The sequence below is a fragment of the Melanotaenia boesemani genome, chromosome 8, assembly GCF_017639745.1.
Source record: "Melanotaenia boesemani isolate fMelBoe1 chromosome 8, fMelBoe1.pri, whole genome shotgun sequence".
NCBI lineage: Eukaryota > Metazoa > Chordata > Actinopteri > Atheriniformes > Melanotaeniidae > Melanotaenia > Melanotaenia boesemani.
Window position 1 is genome coordinate 34,105,160 of NC_055689.1, and position 12,074 is coordinate 34,117,233.

At 40.4% G+C, this 12,074-nt stretch overlaps 2 protein-coding genes across 2 annotated transcripts in view; one reads left to right on the forward strand and one right to left on the reverse strand.

The window, feature by feature from the left end:
• Positions 1 to 12,074, reverse strand: part of LOC121645114 (zinc finger protein OZF-like) — a 352,747-nt gene that overhangs the window by 74,256 nt on the left and 266,417 nt on the right. The gene's annotated exons all lie outside the window — the stretch shown is intronic.
• On the forward strand, positions 3,103 to 7,828 carry LOC121645117 (zinc finger protein OZF-like). The gene is made up of 2 exons (XM_041993510.1): positions 3,103 to 3,345; positions 5,844 to 7,828. The coding sequence occupies exons 1-2, from the start codon at positions 3,189 to 3,191 to the stop codon at positions 7,214 to 7,216; spliced, it is 1,530 nt and encodes a 509-aa protein (XP_041849444.1). The 5' UTR covers positions 3,103 to 3,188; the 3' UTR covers positions 7,217 to 7,828.

The following is a 12,074-nucleotide window of genomic DNA, read 5'->3' on the forward strand; positions in this document are numbered from 1 at the left end:
GTTTGCAGGGGTTGCAGAGATTTTAGCATCCACACGGATTCTTTTTATTGGGCTTTATTTGTCATAGGTGTTTTAAGCAAAACCGTTAGATATCAAAACAGAGCTTCATCGGAATGTCCCCGTCACACACGGCACACACCTGGAAGTGATTCCTTTGGTGCTGCAGGTGGGTACTGAGGAAGAATATGTGGAGCTGTTGGAGACGTTATGCAGTTACAATCAATAATGGACTAGATTTTAGATTTTCAAACATATTAGTTTTTTTAACAAAAGTGTTTGTGTAGGAACCTTCCTGAATTCACAAATTCTTGTCCGAGGTTCTCTATAAAATGCTGTTTTTTAAAATTTACTATGACTGTTCCACAGAAATAAAGGAATTTTAGTAACTTTTAAAGAAGAGTGCCTTTGAGTTTTATGTGGTATTAGGTTTTTGTACAAAGTATTTGTATTGGAGCAGTATCATGAATACTAGCCTGAAGACGTTTCCTTTGTGTATTTGTGTGATTTATTGTGATTTATGTGTAGGGCATCTGAGTCAGAAAACCCCTGAACGCAGTTCTGTTAAATTTTCTTCCAGACTGTGGAACCATTACCAAGCTTGTCTGCATGTTAGACATTGAGCATTGTATAAGGTTTTGTACGTTTCTTTTGTTTTTTGTTTGTTTTTTTGTTTCTGTTAATATTATTTTTGTATGTTTGATTGTTGTATTTGTTTACTGTGTTGTAGTTTTTGGGATATCGATTCTCCTGTGTCTGAAATAAAGTATAAAACAAACAAATATTAGAAACAGCTTAAATTTCTTTTGCCTTTCTCCCTGCACTGCATTCCTCTTTTTTTCCTCTTCAGCTTATGCGAGATCTGGTGTCATTTTGCTAATTAATTTGGTTTTAGTAAGCTAAATCAATGTATCCCTCTGGTCAAAAGCTTTACTGTTACTTACAGATACTTAACAGATTTAGAAAAGAGCCCAGTGTGTTAGGAAAAACCACTTGTGCAGCACAGCCTACAAATTAGCTTGAAAAAAATCTCTATACACAACAGATTAACAGTGGATTGTCTATTTAATATATATATATATATATATATATATATATATATATTAGAAATGTAATGGTTTGGAGATATTTATTTATTAATTTGTATGTTTCCCACTCAGCCAGGTGGCGATAAATGCACCTTTAAGCCAGTTAGTCAACCACTGATTTATAAGAGAAGAAGACTGGCGAACGTAAACAATCCCTGCTGTCTCTGTGTAAAGCTGGAGCCAACTGGAAGATAATCATGTGTAGGTTTCTCATGTCTGTTTGCCTTTCTGGATCTGAAGTCCAGCAGACGGTGTGTACTCATCATCCTCTTCCTCCTCCTGTGATGAAGGTGGCCACTGTGTTTCAGATGATTTCAAACTACCATATGTGGCTAAATCGGAGTAATAAGTACTTACTACAGCAGGGCTTTCCAATGTGGCTGGATGCTCAATTAGAACAGGACAGTGTCCTAAAGAAAAAAAAATATAAAAAAAAAACAAACACATGTATGTACACACATTATAAAACTTAAATAAAACAGTGTCCAGTATAAAGTTGGTTCCTACAGACTCTCATGTCTGGTTTAAAAGGACAAAGTGGTGCAGAGCAGTTTATTCTACTAGGAGTAATGGGTGGAGTTCATTAGCATAGTCATAGACGAGTTGCTAGGGAATCAGGAACTGTTGGAGCAGGACTTTAGTCATTTAACTGGTTGGAAAGTCTTCATTTGAACAGATGTGAACTTTTCGAGCAACTTGGGAGAATAATGGTTTAAGAGACTGAGTTTTACACTGTAGGTTGCAATGTGAGCTCATATTTGACTGTTGTGTTTAAATTTGCTGTATAATATTGGATATTCTGAGTTGCTTTAAACAGATGCAACATAAAAACCTGAAGCTTCAAGTCCTGCTCCAATTTGGCACTGTTTTACATGATCCAATTACCAGCTTTCTTAAATTTTACTTTAAAATATTTTCCATTATTCCACTGGTTTTTTCCCCTGTCCATTTGTAGTTTATTTGGATAATTGATCAGATTTTGTGAACCTCTTTTGAGTAGTGTTGCTATGCTACGTCATGATTAATCCTTTCTGAGGTAAAGCACTAAACTTTTGGACCATGTGAATAGTTGGCAAAAAAAAGGAAAAAAAAAAAAAAGAAAAAAGAAAATTAGTTGTTCAGAAGGGATCTCTGTTGGGAAATTGATATTGGTCAAATTCAGGTAAAACATTAAAGTGATTTTAATGTCAGACATAAATTAAAAAACTAATGAGTAGTTAGTGGTGATGCTTTCACAAATGTGATTTTATCCATCTTTCCTATTCGGTTAATAAGGTTGCAAATATTGTGGACATACAATATTTAGCTGTTTCAAGGTTGTTTTAAAGGATAATACTGGACATCACGTGTGTAGGGAGCTGCACTGGAACTCTTAACATTAACACGACAAAAAAGACGAATCAACATGTTCATCTGCTGCACCAGTCAGTCAGGGTGTGCTCTTCTCTGAAACCACCACACGAGTACTACAGGATTTCTGACAGTCAGCCTCACAGATTTTCACTGAAGATGCAAACTATTTATTAAGACTTAATAAAAAATAAAAGAGTAGGCCTAATTAAGTGCACATCATCTGATGGTTCAGCCTGGATCCATCTTACACATACATTTATGGACACACATTTTGAAAACTTAAATCTATGAAACAGTATTTAATAAGAAAGTCTACTCCTGAGGCCTGAAGTGGACCACTTTAACCATTGATTTGTTTATTAATTAATTATTAGGCTACATGCCAAAGATGTAGGAAATAAAGTGTAATTTTATTTATTTAAGCCTAAATTTGTCTTTTGGTCCTAGAACTACCAACTAGGTTAATTAGTTAGTTGTAGTTTCATTTGTAAGAAACAATATATATTGCATCCACAAATCATGAATGTATTTTTAAAAAATCAATATAAAAATTGTTTTCACGTATTTAATCATTGTTTTATATATAATAAATTATTAAAAAAATATCGTCGGACTTAATGTGAAAGGCGGTTTACTTCCGGCGGAAGTAAACAATGACTGCGCTGTAGGGCTTATGAATGTTTGGAATCGCAAAGAGCTGGAAGACATTTATGTTGTATTTCGAATGAATATTTCAGTGTTTCATCAACAATGTCTTCAGTTCAGCATCTGGGGGAGTTTATGAGCGCGCGACTAACAGCTGATGAAGGATTTGATGAAACGATCGTGAAGCCAAAGAAAGAAATCGATGGTCAGCACAAGCTGCTGGATCTCACCTGGTTACCACAAAATAACTCGCACACAACAGGTATGTAACAGTAAAACATAAATTAAACATACATTCACAAACTTCTGTTTTTAGATTAAACAACTAAAAAACTTAAATGCATATAAATAAACTACGTCACGTTCTAACCGCGGGAAGGTAAACAATGAGCTACAGTCACGTGATCAGGCTGACCAACCTTCTTCTAAGCTGAAAGAAAAAAATTGTGTTGTGATCGAAATATGCACTCAGATATTTAATCATAGAGATGCTAAACATTTCGGACGGTACTTCGTACCTCATAGCAACGTTCAGGCTGATGTTGGGGATCATGGTTTGTCTGTGGGGTCTGGGATTGGTGGTTGGGTAGGGGTGTGTGTGTGGGGGGGGGGGGGTGCTTTACCTGTATGAGTGTGTGAGAGATAATGACTGGATGTGTGTTTTTGTTTTTAATTTGGTCGAGTTACATGCTTGGGTATGTGAAGGCTTTTTTTTATCTGTTTTGTTATTTAGTAGTTATTGTTGCATAAAGCACTTGCTGCTCTTATGTATGAAAAGTGCTATTAGTAAAATTTTGATTGATTTGAAGTGAATGCAGCATTGCTTTATGATTGTGTATCGTATTTTCTCCGTTCCGTGCCACACAAACGCCAAATGTGAAGTAATGGACTGAATAATGTGTTGATTTTGGTCAGCTTCCTGACCGGACGACCACAGGTGGTCAGGCTGGGTCACCACTCCTCATCTCCCCTCACCCTCAACACAGGATCCCCCCAGGGCTGTGTGCTCAGCCCCCTGCTGTACTCACTGTACACTCATGACTGTGAGGCCACTTCAGACTCAAATGTCATCATAAAGTTTGCTGACGACACAGCCGTTGTAGGACTGATCTCCCACAACGACGAGACTGCCTACAGGAGGGAGGTCTCCCACCTGGAGGTCTGGTGCCAGGAGAACCATCTCCTGTTAAATGTCAGCAAAACAAAAGAGCTGATAGTGGACTTCAGGAAACAGCAGAGGAGCCTCCATCCACTCCTCATCAGTGGCTCTGAGGTGAAACGTGTGGACACTTTCAGGTACCTGGGAGTGACCATATCATAAGACCTGACTTGGACTCACACATCACAACAACTGTGACGAAGGCCAGACAGCGTCTGTACCTCCTCAGACGACTGAGAGACTTTAAGCTCCCTCTCAGGGTGCTTAAGAACTTTTACACCTGCACCATTGAGAGCATCCTGTGCGGGAGCATCACCACGTGGATGGGGAACTGCACAAAGCAGGACCTCTTGGCCCTAAAAAGGGTGGTCCGCTCGGACCACCAGAACAACTCTCCCCAACCTGCAGGACGTTTATGTGGAACGTTGCAGGTCAAGAGCTAAGAGGATCCTCAGTCAGCCCAGCCACCCCGCACACCCTCTCTTCTCTCCACTGCCATCAGGCCGGCGCTTCCGCTGCCTGAGGACTAAGACTGAGAGGCTGAAGAAGAGTTTCTTCCCTTGCTCGCTTGCTCAACTCTGAGCACTGAACAAAACAAAAAGCCACTTCTCACTCCTATTTGCACACGTAAATATGTATGTAAATATGTATGTCGTCTTTTGTCGTTGCAGCCCTATTATCTATTACATCACAGTATTTGCTGTGGGTCTGCTAAATAAGGTCATGGACTTCTGGGTATCCAATTTTGTGAATCTGCTATTTTATTTTATTTTATTTTTTTTCTCAAAGCGATTCTGTAGTCCACGTTTAGTTATGCCAAAGTTACCAGTGGACAATTTAAAATGTGCAGTTGTTGGGTGTATCAACCCACACAATTCCCTACACCAGAGCTCAGAGCCTCCTCAAAGTGGCTGGTTGGTATTAAATTTTTCACGGAAATGTACCGACATCAGCGGGGAAAGTCCTTTTTGCCCTTCAAGGACGAGTGCTTCAGCAACCTCCGCCAGTATTAAGATGGATTTGCAGAAAGACTGAATGAGGGGTCAGTTCCTCTAGGGAAATGATGGATACAGCAAAGCTCCAAATAACGCTAAAATTACTTCAACCTTTATTTTAGACACGATCCATTAGGAGCAATTTGGGGTTCGGTGTCTTGCTCAGGGACAAACCAGCAACCCTCAGGCTACAAGATGGCACAGCGTCATTTATTATGCTCATTTCTGGAGCCATCACTGTCCAGCAGTGTTTTGAGGCTGAGAAACTGTATTTCACAATTTTTGCTTTTGAAACATGTGTGATGTTGCAGCTGAGTTTTGATTTACATACCCTGTCACATGCTAGCAAATGGCCGTTTGCAGTGGCTGATTGTTAGGGGCAGGTCACTGAGAAAAAGTTCTGTAGAGCTTCTTTAAAATGTGTCCATGAATGCTGAAAGATTACATTTTTTCACCTAAATTTAAAAATCCTCTTCATATAGTTGACATCAGTTTTTGTTGTAATATATTAATGTTTATACTTTAACTATTACTTTGTTTATAGAGTGAATGCCAGTCAACCAAATGTATTAAAAATGTTTTTAAATGTCCCCTCTGTCAATCCAGAACTCTCACAGCAGCATCTCTGTAAAGTGGAAGAAGAGGTACCTGATGATCAGCAGCCCTCTCACCAGGGAAGGAACTACACTTCAGACCAAGAGGAACCAGAGCCTTCAAAGACCAAAGAAGGACAGGAGGAAGCCTACACCTGTCAGGATGGAGAGCAGCTTGTACTGGAGCAGGAGACTGATTCCCACAGGCTGACTCCTAGTGATGCAGACATAGATGAACCAAACAGTGTCCAGCTCCTCACTTGCAGCTCTTATGTAGCTAATAAGAAAGCAGAGGATGAACTGAAACAAAAGAAACATCACAGAAGGGAAAATCACAGAAATGCAGATGACCCTGTCTTGTCAGAGAATCTATCAAAGGCATGTAAAACGTCAGTAAATTGTAACGTGTGTGAAAAAGCTTTTGAGAGTGAGTTCAAACTGAAGCGACATCTGAAAACCCACACAACCGTGAAGCCATATAGCTGTAAAACATGTGGAAAAAGTTTTTCTCAGTATCGCGTTTTGACTGTCCATATGAGAACTCATACTGGTGAGAAGCCATATTGTTGTGAAACATGTGGTAAATGTTTCAGTCAACATGTGGGTTTGACTGTTCATATGAGAACCCACACAGGTGAGAAACCATACTTTTGTGAAACGTGTGGGAAAAGTTTTGGTGAGCGCAGTAACTTTACTATCCATTTGAGAACCCACACGGTTGAGAAGCCATATTCTTGTGAGACATGTGGAAAAATTTTCACTAATCATGGTGGTTTGACTGTCCACTTGAGAACCCACACTGGCGAGAAACCATATTCTTGTGAAATATGTAGGAAAAAGTTCAGTCAACGCACTAATGTTACTATCCATTTGAGAACCCACACTGGTGAGAGGCCATTTTCTTGTAAAACTTGTGGAAAATGTTTTAATGATGGTAGTGGTTTGAATGGTCACATGCGAACCCACACAGGTGTTAAGCCATACAGTTGTGCAACATGTGGGAAAAGTTTCAGTCATAGCAGTGGTTTGACTGTCCACACGAGAACTCACACAGGTGTGAAGCCATATTCTTGTGAAATATGTGGGAAAGGTTTCAGTCAAAGTGGTGGTTTGACCGCCCACATGAGAAGCCACACTGGTGAGAAACCATATTCTTGTAAAATATGCGGAAAAAGTTTCAGATTACGTTTTGTTTTGACCGTCCATATGAGAACCCACACAGGTCTGAAGCCATTTTCTTGTGAAATGTGTGGGAAATGTTTCGGTGATGATAGTCGTTTGACTGTGCACATGAGAACACACACAGTTGTGAGGCCGAATTCTTGTGGAAAAGGGTTCAGTCAAAGCGGTAATTTGGCTACCCACATGAGAAGTCACACCAGTTAGAATTCTCATGTTCTAACTAGCGGAGCGCAGCCTCCCTGAGCCGGGTTTTGATGGTTGATTTTTCTCCCTGTTGAAGGGAGTTTACTCTGTTCCAGTCTCACTTGTCATCCCATCCATGCTCAGGATGGGGGATTGAATCAAAGATTTGATGCAGTTTGTTAGTCTTTCTTATGTAGGAAATAATTTTTTGTTAACTGGTTTGTATGAACACTAATATGTATTTTTTTTTATTGGATCACAGTGATTGGATTATCTCTGTTAACTTCTTTGAGATTCCTTTTGTTGTGAATTTTTGCTGTGTAAATAAAGTTAAATTAAACTAAAAATGAAAATGCACCTGGTAACATAGATAGGTCTCTTTTTAAGGGCTCTTAGATTGTGAATCAGCAATCATGTCTATTTGTTGTAGCAGAGACGAAAGTCATAAATTAATTAGCATTTACAGTAATAAAGAAGTTATCTGTGATGAAGTATTTTTGGGGTTTTTTTTTCATAGCGTAGTGTGATTGAACCTCTGCTGTCTCACTGAGTAGAGCTTTTAAACGCTGCAATTTTTATTTAAAACAACTCTGGATAAAAGCCTGAAAAAAAGTTTGTCTGCAATAAAACATAAACTGTCTTGGCACTAATTTGTGTTGTGGTTTCCTTATTCCCAAGTTGCTCCATATCCTCAACAGTTAGTTCTGCTGGCTCGAAATGCAGCATCATCTCTGAGGAATAGAGAAATGGGTTCTGATCTGGTGCTCTTTCATTACATATTCAACGGCCGGAGTAGCAACATTAGTGACATTTTAAATTAAAGTTTCATTTCTTTCATTGCTGATTTTGAGCCAATGTTAACATCTCTAATTCAGGCTAATGCACCTTAACCCATGCTGAATGCAAATAATTTGTCAATAAACCCATATAATTTTTCACAATTTTCAGGCAGTTTCCATATCTTATATGTATGTATATATATATATATATATATATATATAAGGAATATATTAAGGAGTCTGATGGCCAAGGGAAAGAAAGAGTTTCTGAGTCTGGTTGCCCAGCATTTCAGACTCCTGTATCTCCTGCCTGAGGGGAGGAGAGTAAACAGTCCATGTTGGGGGTGGGTGGGGTCTTTGATGGACTCTGTGCTGGTAGATACTCTGCAGAGAGGGCCGCGGAGTCCTGGTGATCTTGGATGCAGTCTTCACCGCTCTCTGCAGGCGTTTGGGGTCAGTGACAGTAGAGCTGTCGTACCACACGGTGTTTCAGCTGGTCAGGATGGACTCAACCACGCAGCTGTAGAAGTTTCTGAGGATCTTTGGTGACATGCTGAACTTCCTCAGCCTCCTCAGGAAGTACAGCTGCTGCTAAGCTCTCTTCACCAGGTGTGGTGTTGAGTGTCCAGGTGAGGTCCTCGCTGACGTGGACCCAGATATTTAAAGCTGCTCACCTTCTCCACTTCCAGCCTGTGGATAAGCAGTGGCTGGTGAGGGTTCCTCTCCTTCCTCATGTCCACTATCATCTCCTTGGTCTTGTCCGTGTTGAGGATGAGGTTGTTGTCCTCACACCATGTCACCAGAGAGGCCACCTTCCTCCTGTAGGCTGCTTCGTCCCCACCAGTAATGCGTCCTATCACAGCAGTTTCGTCCACAAACTTCAGGATGATGAAGTGTTGTGGTTACCAAACATATTCTATCGACACCTTCAGTCTTGGTAGTAATTTTCTGTACGTTTGTTTGTGTTATGTTCATATCGGCTAGTTTTTTGTGCTTTGAAACAGATAAACGGTAGCGGGACTCCTGGGGGTGGTGGGTGGCCTTCGGGCTCACGGGCCCCTGTGTTCTGTCCCTGGCTCATGCATGGGAGCCCGGTGCCTGGCGGGGTTGGTGGATTGCTGGTTGCCCGGGGCTTGGCACCCTCTCTGTCTGCCTTTGATCCTTAGAAGGGGTGTGGTTGCATTTGCGTGATTGCTCAACACAAATCACCCCTAATGTTTAGTTCACGCACCTACATACACACCCACGCAACTGCACACACATACACACAGTCAGACACACACCCACACACATATACTAGTTGCTGTTGTGTTTGTTGCTGTTCGTGGTTTTTACAGTTTTTCTTGCCACAGATGCTCCTATAGATCGTCTGTTGTGTTCTCTTAGAAACCTTTAGGATGTTTACTGTTTCTTTACAGGTGTAGCAGCTGTTTAGTTTCTGGTTTGTTTTCTACATTTTGTTTTGCTCTCCTTTTTTTAATATTTTCTCTTTCTATTTTTTCTCTATCCACCTTTTTCCTTCTGCTGTTTCTCCAGTCCAGACCGAATAACATTAAAGATTTAAGGGGAGCCCCACATCCAAAAGGCTCCTCTTGGCAGAATAAATTTGTTCAGCAGAATACGGCAGCCAGACCATCATTCTGCTGTCATGATACTGGACAGAACAGGTTAAAAAAGAAGAAGAAGAAAAAAAGAAGAAGAAAAACTGAGGAGATGATGCTCCAAACTGGCTGAGGTAAAAGATGCTCCCTGGAGTGGGTCACTGCATTTAGCGAATCGGCCCTGTCGTTACCACTGATACAGTCGGCTGTATTGATTTGTCAAATAAAATAACTACTAAGCAGCTGAATTTGTTTGTTTTCCTGTACATTTGTCGTCATAAGTGAAGAAAACTTGTATTATGACAGGATTAAGGAAGAATCAGGTGTGGTCTACAGTCCGAGAGGAGCGTGTTTTTCTCCAGCAGCAGCAGCTGTGGTGGCTGTAATTTCACACAGCAGGTGACACATTCCAGGTATGGAAACTAACAATGGTAATATCAAAAATAAGTGTTTTGTATGTGAAATAAAATAAACATAGCTTAACTAAACTTGGGTCACTACCTCAGAAGGTCAAGCAGGTGTTGCATTTCAGCTGTGTAAATGTACATGCCAAGAATATTACAGAAAATAAAACATTGAAATATGAAATATGCATTTTCAATTAAATAAATTTAGCTTTACCAAACTTAAATCACTCCCCTAGAAGCTCAGCAGGTGGTGCATTAATTCACTGGTCTCTGCAACCTTGTCAATAATGCCATCACTGTCAGGTTCCATGAAAATCTCTTCCTCAGTCGACATTAGCAAAAATGCCTCTGGGCGGTCCTGGCTAGCAGCTTGTGCTGGACTGGAAATCAAAATGTTGGAGATCTTTAATCGGTGTGTTGTCTCCAGTGTGCTTTTCTTTGCTGCTGTGTGCTGGGGAAGCAGCATCAGAGCCAGCAACACCAACAGACTGAACAAACTCATAAAGAAGGCTGGCTCCGTCTTTGGGTACAAACTGGACAATTTTGAAAATGTAGTGGAGAGGAGGTCGCTGAATAAACTAGTTTCCATCATGGATAACCCCGACAGTCCTCTCCAACACAAACTGTTAGACAGCGGAGCTCCCTCCGAAATATTACCATCCAGTATGTTCTCGTCATCAAATGCTTCAACCATATCCATAACCCAGTGTACTTGGTGGATCACAATAATTTGCTTCTCAGCAACACTTCCTGGATGTTCAAAGAAATCCCTTCCTGCTGGGGAGGAGGATACCTGACCAAAATCCATCATGGGAGCAACATCATCTTTATTTTCAGCTATCAGTGCTGCCGTTTGATTTACACATTCTGTGTTTATCACATACAATAACTGTGTGTTAAAGTTCATTAGCTGGGGTGAATCTGATCCTGGGGAGGTCACTACAGCTGCTGACTCGTAGGCGTGAGTAGACCGGTGTGTCCACAAGGTCATCAAAAGTAAAAGGTAAGTTTGTGTCTGACTGAATAAAGATAATTTCATCATCAGCAATCAACAGCTGTACTGGCTGAGACAGGCCTGGTACCTGAGAAGGAGGAGCTTGGGGTGTTGATGTATTTAGTGAAGTGCTGCAAGGCAAAGAAGGCTCATCTGTTACATAGCATGGCTAAAATCACTAGTCTTTTGCCTTTGTACAAAGGTAAAAGCTGAGTATCTATCTATCTATCTATCTATCTATCTATCTATCTATCTATCTATCTGTCTATCTGTCTATCTGTCTGTCTATTTGTCTATTTGTCTGTCTGTCTGACTATCCATGATACTCTGCATGCTGAGTTGTCCTGTGGATTTATACACTAAGAACGTCCGTTAAGGTTTTTTGTGTGTGTGTGTGTGTGTGTGTGTGTGTGTGTGTGTGTGTGTGTGTGTGTGTGTGTGTGTGTGTGTGTGTGTGTGTTTCTGGTACTCTGTTTTTTTTGCAGTGATATGTGTTTTTGTTTTTTAGCTTGCTTGTCTCTTATAGGTGCTTATGATAATGGCTAATACGGCTATTGTCATCATTGTTTTCCCGTAAAAGTCGTAGGAAATTCTCTGTTGTGTTTCTGTACAGGTGAAGCAGTTGGTTGGTGTTAGTCTGGATTGAAGGGCCGTTGCCTCTGTCTGGTGTCTCAGATAGTAAATGACCCTGTCTCTCTGTCTCCTCTTTCTTTTTTCTTCTCTTCCTTTCAATTTCTGTTCAAATAATTTAAATAAAATCAAATTATCAAGAGGGGCCTTTTGCACATCAAGCTCACCTTGGCAAAGCAAATTTATTCAGCACAACACAGCAGCCAGACCATAATCTGCTGCTACCATGCTGGACAGGACAAAAAAAAAAAAAACAAACAAACAAAAAAAAAAGCAAGGTATAGTCTGTTAACACTAGAACACATGTGGTATAACACCATATGTGGATCTGATTGGGAGACACTCCACCGAGCAAAACAGAAAATCTCTTGTACTGCATGTTAGCAGCTTCATCGGTTGAGTTCCCAAAACAATGTTTTAAATCTATGCCTAACTTCTCTAAAGTTTTTTCTGACCAGTGAAAACATC